This window comes from Branchiostoma belcheri, unplaced genomic scaffold (genome assembly GCF_001625305.1).
Source record: "Branchiostoma belcheri isolate BF01 breed outbred unplaced genomic scaffold, Haploidv18h27 scaffold1, whole genome shotgun sequence".
Lineage (NCBI taxonomy): Eukaryota > Metazoa > Chordata > Leptocardii > Amphioxiformes > Branchiostomatidae > Branchiostoma > Branchiostoma belcheri.
Window position 1 is genome coordinate 7,383,288 of NW_017802379.1, and position 17,112 is coordinate 7,400,399.

Genomic DNA, 17,112 nt, shown 5'->3' on the forward strand with positions numbered 1-17,112 from the left:
TCCCAAGTATGTTCTGTTTGTACTAGTAAATAAATGTAATTATTTACAAAGCAAAGAAGTGTCTCTGTTTAGAGTGTCTTATGGCCCACATAAAAGCAAAGAAGAGTCCCTTATGGCCCACATAGTTCTTTAAATTTATATATCACAACTACACACAAGTTCCTGTACATTTACTTGTATCAAAGCCAAAAATATTGGGTGCATATGCACCTTAGTGGAGGTAAAATTGGGGCTGTGCAGATATTTCTGATGTCTACCTGCACCTAACCTGCACTGGTCCATGTACTGGGTTTATATGTGTAATTTTATTTGCTGCATTGAGAAATAGTGGCAATGGCTTCTTTACACTAATTACAGTTTTTAGCATGATCCATTCCTCCTCAATTCTGAGTGGTGCAGGTAAAATTTGTCTGGTGCAGGTAATTTTCAATGTTACTTGCACCAGTGCAGGTATGCAAAAAAAAAAAAAAGGTTTTCCATCCCTGTGTATGTAACAGCAAATGCCTAACCTGTTGAGACTAGCAGCAGGTCCTTTCTGAGTGTTGTTACTTGAAGCCAGAGAAGTATCATCGTTCACGGGGGGTATATTTACAGGGGGGAGCGGCTGCACTGCAACACCTGCACCTAGAAGGCCACGAGAAATAAAAACATCAGACATCACATTTTTGCCTCACAGATATCAGTATGCTACGGGATAGGTTGATTCAACTTACTACATTAAAAGAATGACCAGAAAGTTGACTTTGAAAATCCAGTTTTGCCACCCTGAATATGCATTGAATGCCTTAAACATAACATACGTAATAACATTTTCTTTTTCTTAACATCAGAAATTTTCTTCACCTGTCATGACAGTTCCATTGCACTGAGGTTTGCTGGTTTCACTCATCTCTACCGCCTTTCCTTCGTTCTCTTCTTCCGTGCTGCTGTCCTGTGCTGGAGGGATCTCATAGGCGAACAGGTTTCCTCCAAGTACTGATCTCACTCGCTGGCCGTCTGATGGGAAACTCTGAAATGAAAGGGTTGGCATGTTTTATTTAACAAAAAATGTTGGGGAAATTTTACATAAGTATGCCATAGCTTGCTATTTGAGGCCACAATACACTTGTATGTATCTGTACCTGGTATAAAAGCCATTTGGAGTTACATAGCAGCACATATCTTTCCTTATCATAACTGTTTTGATACGGCCAAGAACAGGCACAGTGTATGGTACTGATATTATATGATTCAGCACCAAAGACAGACACAGTGTGTGGTACTGATAGTACAGTCTATGGTACTGATTATGATTCAGTACAAAGGACAGACACATCATATGGTACTAATAGTACAATGTGTGTGGTACTGATGCATGATTCAGTACCAAGGACAGACACAACGTATGGTACTTATAATACAGTGCGTGGTACTGATACATGATTCAGCACCAAGGGCACAGTATGTGATACTAATAGTACAGTATAATAGTACAATACTAGTACATGATTCAGCACCAAGGACAGAAACAGTGTGTGGTACTGATACATGATTCAGTACCAAGGACAGAAACAGTGTGTGGTACTGATACATGATTCAGTACCAAGGACAGACACAGTGTGTGGTACTGATACATGATTCAGCACCAAGGACAGACACAGTGTGTGGTACTGATACATGATTCAGTACCAAGAACAGACAGTGTGTGGTACTTATAGTACAGTATGTGGTACTGATACATAATTCAGCACCAAGGACAGGCGCATCGTATGGTACCGATACATGCTTTTGCACCTCTAAGCTTTCTTAGATTTTTTATGAAACACTCACCTTGATTGTGGCTCCGAAGGTCTCCAGTAACAGCAGCTGACTCACATCGATGTCACACAGCTCCCCCAACTGTCTCTTCAACACAAGGTTCTTCTCATCAGCATTAAGTCGGAGACCGTACCGATTAGGAACACTGCCATCCAGTTTCATCACTAGTGGAGAGTGGAGAAAAATTGTCACAAACTAGGATCTGATGCCTAAAACCTTTATACAAAATATTATATGATGATAAACTGTACCTCTACTGCTAGCAAAATGTCAGGTAGCATTTCTTATAAAGGAAAGTGATCTCGATCCAGTTTTAGCTCACTAAAGAGCTAATCTCCCACTGGTCGTGACAGAGAAGACAGACGCTATTTACAGGTTCATTGTATCAAGGAGATTGCTCCAAAAATAGCTCTTCCCAGCAAGTTCGATGAACAGTGGAACACAGCTTAACATCTTGTCCTAACGACCATGACCCTTTCTAATAGCATGCATGTGGGGTGAGTGACAACAGCCGGGATTCAAGCTCCCAACGTCTTGGTCCTGAGGCAAGGTCGATACACATGCATTATACATCACCAGGATTTTGGTAAAATGTTGAATTTTATTCCAACACAAGGTTTACACAGGGATCAAATTTTCAATGAACACTGTCGCCTTGTGTTTGAATAAAATTCAACATTTTACTATGATTACTACCAACACTTTCATGATAATCACCTGGATTTGTTTGTTTTCAAAACTGGAAGTTGACTGACCTGTGACCTCCACGTACATGGCGTTGTCCATGGGTAGGGGGAGGGACATGAAGTTGAAGGGGTCGAAGCGAACGTTGACGTGCGTACAGTGCAGACAGCTGACCTGTGACTTCAGCTGCCCGTGGAACAAGTCCACCACAATGGAGCGGTTCCGCATCAAATGGTTGTCCCAGGCCTGAGCAAGGGGGATAGATTAAGTCAGATTTCTAAGAAAAACTATCCATAGAACCAAAACATAAACCCAAATCACTTAAATCTCAAGGGATGTAAAAATCTTAACTTATGTTTCTATGGAATGAAAAATGTTAAAGGAAAAGAATGGGTAATATAAGCACTTGCCTCTTTGGCAACCTCCTCATCTGGTCTCCCGTCACTGTCCTTCAGTTCAACATATGGCTTTTCATGTACTCTGTAATACAAAATAACATCATTCACAATCTACAGTCCATTCACATAGTCTTTCAATAGTTCATGTGCACTGTTTTTTTTTTTATGAGGCTAAAATCTTTGATATGGGAATTCAAACAAATGTATACAGTGTATTTTATTTCCTAAATCATTACTCCAAGATTCTAATACGTTCATTTCAATTTACTGATGATCGAGACTGTTCTCAATCTCAAAGGTATGAAATCAAATCTTCATTGTCATGCCATTCTAGGAGGTTGTGCTCTTCAACACATGCATGTACATGCATCCCCATAAACATATGAAACTTTGAAACTTTATTAGAATAACCATTAGCGGTGGACCCTAGCTAGGGGCTAGCTAGCTAGGGTCCACCGCTAGTCTTCCTGGTATTCATTCATACAGACAATACATATAACATACATAGTTGTCAAAGTCACAAAACACATCTAAATCAATAACATATTTTACAATGTACATAATTTAAAAAAACATATATCCCAATGACTCAGTCATGTTCCCCTAGGTATAATAATTTTTTGCCTGATGATCCTACCTGTTGAGGTCCTCATGTAGTCCATCCAGTAGGAAGGCTAGGAGCTCCTGCGAGTCATGCTGTTGGAAGCCGTTAAATCTCGGGGCATACTTTGCTATTGTCCACTGCAAAACAAAAGTACCTGTGTCAAAAACTTAGGATGACATGTAGCCTTTGGTGTGCTACCTTTGACAATCAAAGCAAATGTGATGGTATATGTATACTGATCTGAAAGCTATTTAAATGATTGTTTTACAAGTTTTCCTTGTCTTTCTTACCCTCATCTTGAGAGGAGCGATTGTCTTGGAGGTGCCGCTCCAGAGATCCTGCACCAAGTCCCCATATCTCCGCGCAATGTGGCCCTTCATGCCGAGGGGGTTTATTCTAGGACATCAAGAAAACAAACTATTAATGCAATACATAATGTACCATGGTACACATGGGCTATATAAAACATGGGATTAGGATAACTGAGTAAAGAGACTCTTTTTACCCAACCAAGTATTTTATTCAGCCGACGTTTTGGTCAGGGCAATTTTAACTGGTTCACATTGCATTGCAGCACAGGTGTCGCTGCTATAGATGAATTCCCAAATGTACAATATTTAGTACATATCTACACACAAGCAAACTTCCATCAGTGAAGTCACATTTTTGCATCACAGATATCACTATGCTGTGGGATAGGAGTGATTCAATCTACCATTGATATTAAAAGAATGACAAAAAAATTTGACTTAGAAAACCCAGTTTTGCTGCCCTGAAATTGCTTCGGATGCCTGTACCCAATCATGGAGCTAAAAGGTTCAACACCAAAAATACTATTAAACTCTGTACAAAAGAACTTACGTGTTGAGTTCATACAGATGCCTGCCTGAGATGAAGTACTCTGTCAGAGCGTGGGTGTTACTGATGCACTGCAGCCCAGAGTTCATGAAGCAGGTGTTCCCCAGGTTACTCAGGCCTGTGGCACCTTTCTCTGCAGCAGCTACACATGGGACACAGTCACGGAGCATTAGACGCTTGCAAAATGGTTCTGTTACTATGTTGTTACTTAGTTATTCACTTGGAACAAATGGACATGTTTGCAAAACTTAATCTTCACGATTGATCTGATAACAGTAATGATAATTTCATGGTACAGAAGTTACCATGGTCATGAATTAATGTGAACATAACAGAACCATGAAAGTAAGAAGGAATAACAGTATCTATCCAAATCACATAATGCTGGTCACTGTAGCACTGGAAACTTGCCACGAACCCCATTTATTTGAATCCGTGCTCAACTTTTCGTATCAATTGGTATCTTAAAAAAATATCTTTTAGTTTATTACTGACTTGTTTCAGATAAGCCAACAACAGACATTGTAAATTAATCAGCTATTCCAAGCCACAGTTATATAATAAAGTGACCAGTGTTATGATCTATGTGAAAACATCTTAATTGGTTGGTACATGTACAATCATGTACCTGTACATGCATATCGCATCAAAACAATGAAAATGACATATGCTACTGTAACAACATCAATGGCTCTAACTGCATCTGGACATCAAGAAATGTTCCAAGCCATTCCATTGGCTGACTTTTCCCTTTAAGCTGGTAGCTCTGAGTTAAAGCGGCACTTAAAGATTTGTCAGCCAAAATAAAGGAACTGGAACTCAAGAAAATACATTGTGCATATAGTGCAAAGTGTACAACTGAGCTTATATGAACAACACAGCCAATGGCAATCACATCAGTCTATATCAAATGCATCCCAACAGCCCCAAAATAGTTTAATTTGCTAAAGATAAAACTACTGTGCAGATGTAGAAGTTTATGATATGTTGGAAGAAGGACGGAAAGACAACATATAACACACACAAACACACACACACCACAACACAGTCACAGAATCACATCTAGCCTTTGAAAACCAACTAGTACACAAGTTTGAGAGACCTGTGGCCTACAAAATGTTCCTTTAGTTCAAATATGAGGAATATAGGTGGTCTATTGGAATGGTTGCAGGTTAGATTGTGTTTTTAATGGTAAATGAGGGTAACTACAATTAATAAATTAAGATGGTGCATTTAGCAAGCAGAAAGCAAAATATGACTTAATTTCAACCTATTGTAACCATCACAAAATTGAGTTTCAAAGTTAAAAAGTGGTGTGGGAATAAATTGACTTTGATAACAACACTGCAATGCAAAGAAATGTTAAGAAAAAAGCTGCTAAGGCCTAGAAAAATTAAAAGCTGTGTTTCTGATGTCAGTCCTGTAAAATCTAGGATCGATAGAAAGAAAATCTAAAAAGAAAATCCATACCTGGTATGGATTTTCTTCTTTTTAAATTTTCTTTAGATTCCAGCTAAATGATCCAACAAATAGAATTTAACAATTGATGCATCAAGACTATATCAAGGACACCTGTATGTTTGTGGACAAATATAATTTTCACTAATTTACTAAAGGAAAATTTTTTTTCTGAAAAAGCGTTAAATGACATTTCAGACTTCATCAGAGGGTTTGGAATGATCCATATGATCAAAACTTTTGTGGCCATACCAGCAGTCGATCAAAAAAAGGCTACGGTTTTGCTATGGTAGGTTAGAAAACCTAATCTCTAAGCATATACCTCGGTTCTAAGGCAGTATCCATTGGCCAGAGGAGTTTGCACGGCCATGTGGTGGCTAATGGACACTCCTCTGGCCAATGGATACTGCCTTGCCACCATATGATCTGCTTGGAGATTGGGGAAACCGGAAACACAGCATTTCTGTGAATCAGCAAAATATAGCTTGTATGATATAACGCCATGGTGTGGTGGGGAGGGGGGCAGCAGGGAGTTCCACACACAGGTACACAGTTAGCATGGGAACACACCTGAGTTTCGGTAGAGGATCTTAGCCAGATTAGACAGACCAGCTGATTCCATGGCTGCGTGCAGAGGTGGGAGGATAGAGAACAGCAGTCAGGGGGGGGGTGGGGGGTGTAAGTGTGGAGGTACATGTGCCCAGAATCTGGGTCAAACACTCCCTCTTTGAAGGTCAAATCTCTTTCAAGGTCAAATCTAATTCTATTTCAATTTCAATTCTGCTTTTTTTTCAACAATCTTATAAAATGCATTCTTTTGCAGAGACAATTTCTGTACAAAATGACATGACTTGCAAAACATGATTTGCAAATTAAAGTTATTCATCAGACTGAAGCAATCAAATACAAATGATTTTGCTTCTAACAAATCATATCAGCATGCTTTGCATGGAGTCAAGAAATGTTTAGAAGACAAAAGAAATATATGTTTAGATGTGGTAAATCTTTATGCTGAGTTTTTGGAAGAGTGATAGAAAAAAACATGACACCTTTCAGTTCACAATTTTATAAGGTTTGTGTTGATGCTGGAAGTTGCAGAAAAGGGACAGAATTCTTAGAGAAACACTAGAACAGAGAGGGTCAGAGAGTTGTGCTGTGTACAAAGCAGAGAGTAAGAAATCATAGAAGTATGTGACAACAGTTAATATGTGGACTTAGTAGTTACAGGGATACATGTAAATAAATTGGACAGCTGTGTTTAATCTTGTCAATAAAATTATGTAGTATACATGATTGTTCATATCATCAGCAAAAACTGTGCAGTTGAAAGTCAGGGAAGCAAACTGAATCACTGCCCTGTCTTTGAGGGAGTTAAAATGGAAAGAGCAGACAATTAAAGACAGTTATATGTTGCTGTAATGTTTTGTCATGTCTTGTCAGCAGGGCAAGCCCTTTGTAATAGCCACAGGCTAGTTAACGTTGGGCTGCCCTGGCTGTGAGGGTTGAACAGCCAAACCAATAAATAAAAATATGGAAAATCTTCTGACCTTGCTTCTTCTCCATTCGACTCTTCTGGTTGGCTAAAGAAGACATCTCTTCTGGCCAGCTCATGTCTTTGTTACGGACTGGAGAAACAGAAAGTGTCGTGTTTATTTTGTTTTTCATCGTGATGTCTGCAGAATCTTATGCAGAACCTTGTTGATTTAGGTTATTTTTAAAGGCACCCAATCCAATTTCAGGGCGGCAATACTGGATTTTCAAAGTTGATTTTCTGTTCATTCTATATTTACAGTAGTAAACTGAATCAATCTTATCCTATAGCATATTGATATCTGTAGGCCTTAGGCAAAAACATGATGTCACTGACCAAAAACAGTTACTTGTTTTGTATCATAGGCTGGTTCTAGCTATTTATGGGTGGTACCCCCAAAATAAAGAGACTCCACACACAGATTGTTTTTAATGAGCTACTGCAAATGCTTGATACCTGAATGTGCTAAGAAATGGCAGTAAATGTTAATATCAGATTTCCTCATCCAGAATAGTTTTTTTTTGTTTTGCTGCCCTGAAATTACTTTCAATAAATATTAGGATGCCTTTGAAATAAGGGCTGTCAACTACATGTAGTTATTGTTCCTTACCTGCAAAGACCTACATTGTATAAAGTCATCAGTAGATATTAATGCCAAATGTACACAATGAAGTATAGCATCGTATAATAACATCCAAAGGTTGGTTACCTTCTATAAGGATCTGCTGATTGTCTTCAACCCCCAACATCTCTAAGGTGTGGTCCTCTTCTTCAAGGAGATAGGCATTGCTCTGCAACAAAGGCAATAGTGAACTTGAGGAGTTCAGCTCAGTAGCTCTCAAGCTCTCACAGTGGATTTTTTTTACAGTTTATTTTTTGCTTCCAAAGGCAATTCAAACTCTACTATTGGATAAATTATGTTTCAAGTGATACCAGTGACACTCAGGAGTGTTAGTCTTGTTCAACTGGATTTTTCCAGTTTTTTCCAGTTCTTTCAAGTGTTGACTGGTTCTCTCAGCTCATTTTAGTGACGCTGAAGAAGAGTCGTCAAAACATCCGTAAGTTATCTCTGTTATTTATCCAGTAGTATAGTTTGAATTGTCTTTGAATATTGTTTACCTGGATGTCTAATATTCATTTCAACGTTTTTTTTTTTCGTTTGAATGTTTGTTTTTCCTTGAACCTTATCTGCTGCCAGGAAATTTTTTACACATAACTAGAATGATCTGCACGCTTCACTTGAATGCCACTGCAGGTCAAATGGCAGACTAACTAAAAAGATATTGAATTTCTCACCTCATCCTTAAAGTTCCAGAGTCTCATGTCATCCTCCCGGATTCGCAGGCGGTTGCACAGGTACTGGTACATCAGCTTCAGGGTGGTCATTCTGCTGAAGGCTGCTACATACGCTAGATAACGGCGGGGGGTGGTGTTCATTGGGCCTGTGATACCTGAGTATAGAAGTGACAATTAAGGGTTAATGACCCACCCAGAGGTGTATATGGTGTCATAAGGCCTGGTCAAGTGAGAACAGCAAAGATGACGGGCAAACTTAAAATGTCATTCAGAGTCTGTCATCTAAGTAAACCCAAATCATGTTCATGGTTTTCTTCGCTTTGCAGTGCAAATTTTTCGAGCTATGGAAGGCTTTAGGTAGTTCAGAATGAAAAGGGAAATGTGACATAATTTTTGGGGGGCCAGAACTGCTTCCCAAAGTTCTTTTTTTTGGGGACTTGAACCTAAACAGTTTTACAAGTCTGGAACCGGTCTAGCAAACTGGTACACAGAACTATTCAAAAGTACGTACCTCCAGGGCCGAAGTGAAACCCCCCCAGCTGGACCCCCGGTGCCCCTGCCCTGGTCTGGGGGGCCTGGTGTCGGAGCAGCCGTATGCTGAGGGGGTACAGCTCCAGTTCTGCCGAGGGGTCCCCATGGCTGGGAATTATCACCTGGAACATGCAAGGAGACCAATTTAAGATACAATGGGTTTCAATGGCGATGTTTGGCTGAGAAGAAAAGATTCTAAAGGCTTGTACCCACATGTCTCAACACTGAAATACTTCAGAATCTGTTGTACAGTACTTCTTTTATTTCAGAATTTGTAATGTTGTTTATTAAATGTCTACCATGTATCTTACGTATGGTGCTCTGTGGCTACCTTGTGTTATTGTGTGACGGTAATGTGTGAATTAGTACAATGTACTAATTGTAACTTGTTATGATGGCAATACATACATATACAAAATGCCTATAGATATACCTACTTTATTACTCACATGTTAATCGCCCCATGTTAATGACCAAAGGGAGAATAGCTACCAAAAATGTTGAGCTAATTTGGCTGGTGCAAACATTCAAAAACTTAAAGACTATTATGTTACATAATTCCAATTTGTAATACTTCAAACATTTTGCAGTTTGATACCTTACAAAGTGAGGTGGTTTTCCAATTGAAGTAAGAAATGCAAATAAACAAAAGTTAACAAACAAACTGATGAGACAAAGACATACCGTTCTGGGCAGTGCAGGGGAACCGCCGTACCAGTTCTGCAGGGCCCGCCACACCGGCTCCGGGAGAAGTTCATAGTCACGCCCCCTGATCAGGATTCTGTCACGCTTCAAACGGCCGCCCTCATTGGTCAACATCATAACCTGTGTCAACCAACCACAAGACAGGATTGTTGCATATCACCAGTGGAAAAAATGCAAAGCACCTATTAACACTTAGAAAGACAGATGTACTAGAAAAGCAGATATTTGCTCCGGAGCAAATACAGCATATTTCACTCCATCTCTAAAATGGACTGTTCTATATCTGATTCAACCTTTTCCATGTAGTGCTCTCCAGTATCAAGTGTTTCAATACCCCAATACCCATGAAAACAATGTATATTTTATACATATCTATGAGATGGAGTGAAATATAACAAATCAAGCAAAGGTTAAGATACTGAATGCTTCTAGGGTAAGTTTCTTTATATATTTTCGCACCTTTCTAGTTTCTGGTATGATGAGTGGAGTGTTATCGATGGCTCCAGGGTTCTGGGGAGGTAAGGGGTTGGGTGCGGGGTGTTTTCTCGGTAGTGTTCCTCTTCCTTCACTGGACATGGTGCTCGCTCGACTCCCTGAGCTAACTGAACTGGTCCTTCTGGAGTCCGCATCTCCAACGTGGTTTGCAACATGGTTCAGGGTTCCGTTCCCACGCAAGCTCTCGACCGCGGACGAGCTTTCGCTGTAGAAGCCGCTGGTTCGCGAGGCCTCGTCTTGGGAGAACTCTTCGCTGATTTCGTCCCAGGCGTGGGCCAGACCATTCAAGTGGTGGGGAGGGAGGCTGCCTGAGGAACTGTTTGAGGAAGTGTCCCACCCATTGTTGTAGGACCTTCCCTGAAATAGGATGAAATGTCTGCACATCAAGCAATGCAAATTAAAACACTTCAAAAGTCACAACATCAATGAATTGTGGTGAGATTAATGCTGTTGAAGACTGAAACTTGAAAAAAGCAAAACGTAAAGATAACTAGAAACTTTAAGGTAACGTTTGAGAAAGAAAATTCATACTGTTTATAAAGTTGTTTTTGCTCAGTTTCTTCATCTTTTTCCTCTTCTTCTTCTCCTAACAAATAAAGTCAATGACCTGGACCAGACGTCTGTCACCATGGTAATTGGTGCTGTAGCAGATACCCGTGGTGTTGGAGTACATTATGTAGCAGGACAGAGTTGGAGGGTCTTATTCATTACATTATGGTGACCAGCACCTCCAACTCTGTCCTGCTACATGATGCAATCCAACACCACAGAGTGTCTGCTACAGCACCAGTTACCATGGTGACAGATGTCTGGTCCAGGTAATTGACTTTATTTGTTAGAAGAAGAAGAGGAAGAAGAAAATGAGCAAAAATAACATGTTTTCATTCTGTGAATTCAAGGTAAATACATTATTACTCCAAGTTTGTATAAGAAGGAGGCAAAGTTGAAATCACCTGGTAGTGTGTGAATTCACACCAGTTTTTCCACCAAGCCATGGATACTAGGTACCAGGTGTCCTTATCCCTCAGACCTTTTCTCTCTTCCCGGTCCAACCAACCCCTGCAAGCAGGAAAAAAATACTGTTTCAAGAATTGGTCTTAAGTTTATAAATAAAGAAACGCATTACAAAAGTCATGCTACATGTACTGTAGGTTCCAAGCCCTAAAATGTACTTTCATTAGATGATATACTTTCTAAACATCTCAAAACGTATGGTTTTGTTGAAATACAAACCTGACAATTTCTCCCTCTTCTTCAGACCAGGCTGGTCTCAATCCCAACACTATGTGGCATACCTACATGTATTAACAAAATGTCAAATGTCAAAGCATCATTCTGATATCAGAACAGGAATATTGACACTGATGCACTGTATAATATACAAACAAAATTGACACAATTCTGTGTGTAAAGTCAAATCCAAATTGCATTAAAAGACATGCTGATGGCAGATTAACCTAGAACCGTAGTGTTAGATCATCACTTACCTGAAACAAGAGCTTGAGTAGATCATTGGGCAGCCTATGTCCCATGGACCAGATCTGATACTCCTCCAGAGTGATACAGCCATCCTAGTGGACAGAACACAGTGTCATTATTTTACATTGACTACTACTCCTTACTACTAGGGATGTTTCAGAGTAAGACTGTAGCTTTCTTAAAATAGAAATCTCAAACAATATTAACCGTTTTATCCAATAAACTATGAGACACAATCGCATTAACTTTTTTCAGGAATGCTGATGAAGGTTAGACATCCAGGTAATGAGATACACAAGGAAATTATTACTAAAGCAATTAACTGGATAGATTTTGAAAACATCAGAATGTTTCGAGTAGCTTACATTCACTGACAAAAAGTAGTGGATGCTAGGTGAAACATCTGACAGTTTTCAAAACTATCCAGTTGCTTGGGTAACAAATTCCTTGTGTTTATTCAGGAATTTAAAATATTCATCTGTGCATTTTTTCTATGTCTGGCAGAAAAATTGTCTAGTTTTGCCTAATTTGTTTACAATTGTACGTATTCTTACCTGGTCTGTGTCATGTGTCTTGAGGATGTCTTTCACTATGTCTTCAGCCTTCCAGTGGGTCTTATTCATGTCTGGATCCTGTGTACACACACAGATACATCTGGGTTGGTCTTCAACAGGGTAACATTGTTCAGTATACATGTACATCAGGGCTTTAGCCAGCACCCGTTTTACTGTCAAACGACCGTATTTTGTCGCGTCGTACAGTAAAAATTTAAGTCCTTACCGTCAACCTTGACAGCAAAAATCATGGTTAGAGACAGAGAAAAAATTTCAATAAGCCACAGTGCAGTGTTTTTTTCAAGCGCACAGCGTCTTTTCCAAATGCGTGGGCCCACACATTTCTTTACTTGAATACAGTGGAAAACCTGATTTCAAGGAACGTGCCAACATCAATTTTCGCCAAACGAATTGGGTTGACCTGGGGTTGACGGTAAACCCCTGGTGTACACACTAGTAAAAGCATGTACAGCTGGCTCAATTTCTAATCTCCAAGGCCAAGTGGATGTAAGGAAGTAGATTTTTTAGCCTCCACTTTGTTGCTGTCCCTTTGTTGTTGTAAATAGCCTCACAATTCAGCCCTCCTCAGCTGCCAGGAGGCATGTATATCTTTTGCTAAGATCAAATAAACCAGTCTACTACTGTAACAGTAACTACAGTACTACTACTAACTATATGCTTAACATATTCAGATAAACATAAAGATAGTGCATCACTTGTGATGTACTATCAAACATTTGGAATAGCCTGAGTAACCACATACATGTACCTATACATTGCAATATCACAAGAAAGTGAAGCAAATTGTGTTAAGTGAGCCACAACAACACAAAGCTCTGGTCCATATTGTACACCTTTCTTTCCTATCTCATTGAATTTGAAAGGTGTCTAGAATATGCGTATACAGTCAATTATAATTCAAAACAAAACAGAAGAAATCTCTGATTCAAATATGGGACTGAAAACCTGAGTCAGAATGTTTGAATGCAGCATGGGGAAAAGGATATTAGAAAGAGATAAACAAACATTTCATTAACATTGAACAGTCTGTGTATAACCTGGTCACCAGTCTCTTCCAGGGCTTCAGGCTGGGCTCAAAATACACACTCTTCCATCTTGCTCAATAAGTCTTATTTTTCTGTGCAAGGCAAATTGGAGATACCAGATTGCCTTGTGTGCAAGTTTTTTTTGCATGCAAAGCGACCTTTTGAGCACTACTAAGCAAAATGAGCAATGCTGGTGGCCTAGCTTACAGCTTGCCTTCTAAAATTCACAGTTAGTGTTGACAGCGAACTGAAATATTGATCGATAACCAAGATTTTGACTTAGGTTGCCCAGTAGGTAGCTATATAGCCCCAGAAAAAAGTATTTCAAAAGCTGCCTAAGCAATAATAATAATGTAAGCTTCAGGATCTTTTCTGACCTGACTAACATATAGCCTCCATAGCATGCCAAAAACTGGGTTTTTTTGGGGGTGTTTAGGGTCTTTGGGAGCTTTTATGACTGCTATTTTCTGATTGCATATAGACAACGTTATAGCCGGCCTGGTTTAATTACCCCGGCCCGTTTTTTGAACTGGGCTAATCAGAAAACAGCTGAAGACCACCAAACCCCCAGTTCTATAAGCCTGCTACGGAGGCTAGCCAAAATATACGAAGGCCATTATGTATATTTTTTTAGCCTGCCTCATTCCAAATAAAATCCCTAGTTGCTAAAGGACCTGGTGCCAAAGAGCTGGCCTGTGTGGGCCCTGGTAGCAGCCTGGGTTCCAGGTTAGACTATGCAGCAAATTCAGTGTTAAAAACACGGTGGCTGCCGGACAAGTGAGGGAGGATACTAACCGCCACATGCACTTCATTTTCCCACTGAAATCTCTACAAGAAGAAAGAAAGAGAAAGAGAGGAAAGTACTGAGAACCATTGTCCAGAACTCCTCATACAGAAAATGCAAAAAGGACAAAAATGCAGAAAAAAACAAGGCAGGCAAAGAAAAGCAAACAAGACGACCACAAGTGTGCAAGCAGACATACTGCATGTGTGACTAAAAACATTTCAATAACATCATTTTATACCATATGACACTTACAATTTGCAGAACCAAAATACAGTGACACAAAACAGTGCAATAACAGTACAATGCAAAGAATAAGAAAAGGGAAAAGTTCAACAGAAAGCTCACAAGTCACCCACATCGTGTTGCATAACACATTTTGAAGTGTACAGCTTCACTAGATCATACAGTACTTACATTTGTAGTCCATAATGTGAGGTGGATGAAATCTTTTGGATTCTTACCACTGGTTTTGGTATACTGCCTACTAATACTAGTCTACTAACTTGAAGATGCTGTCTAGCCACAAATACTGTATAAAAATGTCTCCTTTTGAATTCTTCTGTGAAATTTTAACCTTACCTGAATCAACCTGTAGTCTCAGTGTCACAAATACATGTAGTAACTGAGCAAGTTGTTTTCTATACTGTCCTGTTAAATCTACTGACAAAAGCTTAATATCTCATGCTGTGGAAGAACTATAACGTAAGATGTTACTGTTACTGATAAGGTGGGAAGGTTTACCGTATGGATGTCAAACACATTTTCCTCGTGGATGATGATGAGCATTGTAGCCATGGCAACAAGCTCCGCCCTGTCCAGTAGCCCATCATGGTCGGTGTCGAAGATTTTGAAGCAGACTGTAGTGGATAATATAGAGGGAACATCAATCATTACAGTTGATTGCAATGTTTTCTGCACCTGTTTTGAATGTTTCTTTATTGGACAAGAATGGTACAACTTAAAGGTACATGTACAAAGTACATGTAAAGCATGTACTGGTACATGCTATATTAAGTACAGTTCTATATATATATGTGTGTGTATAAGGCTAATCTACGAGTATGAGATGAAAATGGACTTCAAAATCATAACATTTCTAACAAGATATTCTAGACATTCGAATAATGACATTGCACAAACATAATGTATCTACACTGTCATGTGTCTTTGGCTATTTCATTACATTAATCTATATGCTATACCATGCTAAAGACTTATATATTTCAACATGTCACTAAATGTGTAAGTTCAAATTCATCTTTTCTCTTCCTTTGTGAACAAAAACCTTCAGAAATTTGGTTATTGTCAAGAAAGCAGTAGTTTACTCACATTTCTGTCTCTCAGCTAGTGGTCCCCTGCAACAGGCAGACAGTCCACAACAGATCTCCTTAAAGTCAATGTGATTGTCTCTGTTCTCATCAAAGGCATTGAATAAACCTGCAGGATGGAAATAACATAATGATTGTAATGAACCAGTTGTGTAAATACAGTCAAACTTGTCTAAGATGACCACCATGTACATGTAAACCAAGTAAAAGTGGTCTTCTTAGACAAGTGGTCTTCTTTGACAGTATGGCAACAAGACAGAGAACGAGAAAACCATAGAAATGATGACAAAAATGTAAAATTTTTGCCGCCCTGGAATCCATTTTCATCATTCATAATTGCATTGTACAGAAGAAGAATTGTGGAGTCACCTTCACACAGTTCCTTGGGTACAGGAGGCACCATGAGGAGGGTAAACGTCTCCAGATCAAACCTCCCTGTCTTAGACTGGCTCTTCAGCTGCCAGTAACGTTTCTCCAGCTCAATTATATCTGTCTCTTCCACTGGAAAACAGGTCATTACATGTAAGACATTTCATCCATAACTATATAAAACTATTGTATAACTGTTTGTATGACAAGTGTAACAAACACTTTTCTCCAATGACAAAACAAAATTGACATGTCCTGGTAGTATTGTTTCCCACATACTCAAATAAGGCCACGCCAATTCAATTTGTGGTTCATGGATTAGCCTGGTTCATTTTGCTGCAAAAAAAAAAAATTTTAGCTTCTGAATCATTTCCATAATGCTCATACTTTGGCCCCAACAGTTTAAGGAAGTTTCTTCTCTTCAAAGTTGCTACAATTTTTCCATCTACCAAATTGAATGCAGTGGTTTGATTAAAAGTTTGAAATTTATTTTTTGAATTATAAACCAGCCTGGTCAGCCTGGTTTGTTGACTTCATGACTCCTATTGTAGCATTTGCGGCTATCATAGGATGCCTAGGTCTGTTTTTATTTTTTATTTTTTTCCATGTCGCTTCATATTTTCTCTAAAAAATTCCAAGAACCAACAAGTCAAATTGGTGTGGCCTAAAGACATATAAAAAAAAGGAAAAGACGTACAATGTGTGACCCCCGCTAGCGTCTGGTAGAACGTTGGAGTTTCGCTGTCGTCCGTGAGCGTCACGCAGACTCCGCCACTGTTCAGCAGCCATCGCGTCACCGACGTGGCGTCCGGATTCGCCAACAACCAGCAGCGAAACTCGTCATACATCAAACGTTCATTCTATTAAAAAATTATAAAAAAGACATCCAGTTCATACGAACAACATTCAACAACCAGGAATCCACAATTTCATCAAGACAATTGAAAAGTTTTATGGTTGGGAAAGTCATTTTTGTCTGGACATCATTCTTTGACCAGGCAATATGGCCAAGTAAGTAGAGTGTTCGCCAAGTGCATTTGGTCGGTTGTGAATATGGCAGGTTAGTCATAGTATTACCAATTGAAAGACCTTAAAAACAGTCAGTGTACATACTGCTTTCTATACTTAGCACTCAGCATTTGGGAAAGAGTATGGGAGTTAAACACACACCGCTACCAGTGGACTAACCCCC

At 39.3% G+C, this 17,112-nt stretch overlaps 1 protein-coding gene across 1 annotated transcript in view; it reads right to left on the minus strand.

Moving 5' to 3' along the window:
• The window catches only part of LOC109463218 (ubiquitin carboxyl-terminal hydrolase 32-like), a 37,372-nt gene that overhangs the window by 8,238 nt on the left and 12,022 nt on the right, over window positions 1–17,112 (minus strand). Inside the window, exons 7-28 of the mRNA XM_019759951.1 lie at window positions 16,618–16,780; window positions 15,921–16,052; window positions 15,553–15,660; window positions 14,965–15,080; window positions 12,391–12,468; window positions 11,845–11,928; window positions 11,591–11,652; window positions 11,311–11,416; window positions 10,322–10,714; window positions 9,842–9,982; window positions 9,138–9,279; window positions 8,627–8,781; window positions 8,040–8,121; window positions 7,347–7,424; window positions 4,345–4,483; window positions 3,774–3,879; window positions 3,517–3,620; window positions 2,892–2,961; window positions 2,553–2,727; window positions 1,810–1,961; window positions 844–1,009; window positions 510–624 (exon numbers count right to left, since the gene is read on the minus strand). Coding sequence (XP_019615510.1) covers window positions 510–624; window positions 844–1,009; window positions 1,810–1,961; window positions 2,553–2,727; window positions 2,892–2,961; window positions 3,517–3,620; window positions 3,774–3,879; window positions 4,345–4,483; window positions 7,347–7,424; window positions 8,040–8,121; window positions 8,627–8,781; window positions 9,138–9,279; window positions 9,842–9,982; window positions 10,322–10,714; window positions 11,311–11,416; window positions 11,591–11,652; window positions 11,845–11,928; window positions 12,391–12,468; window positions 14,965–15,080; window positions 15,553–15,660; window positions 15,921–16,052; window positions 16,618–16,780 — 2,867 coding nt within the window. The remainder of the gene's footprint in view (window positions 1–509; window positions 625–843; window positions 1,010–1,809; window positions 1,962–2,552; window positions 2,728–2,891; window positions 2,962–3,516; window positions 3,621–3,773; window positions 3,880–4,344; window positions 4,484–7,346; window positions 7,425–8,039; window positions 8,122–8,626; window positions 8,782–9,137; window positions 9,280–9,841; window positions 9,983–10,321; window positions 10,715–11,310; window positions 11,417–11,590; window positions 11,653–11,844; window positions 11,929–12,390; window positions 12,469–14,964; window positions 15,081–15,552; window positions 15,661–15,920; window positions 16,053–16,617; window positions 16,781–17,112) is intronic.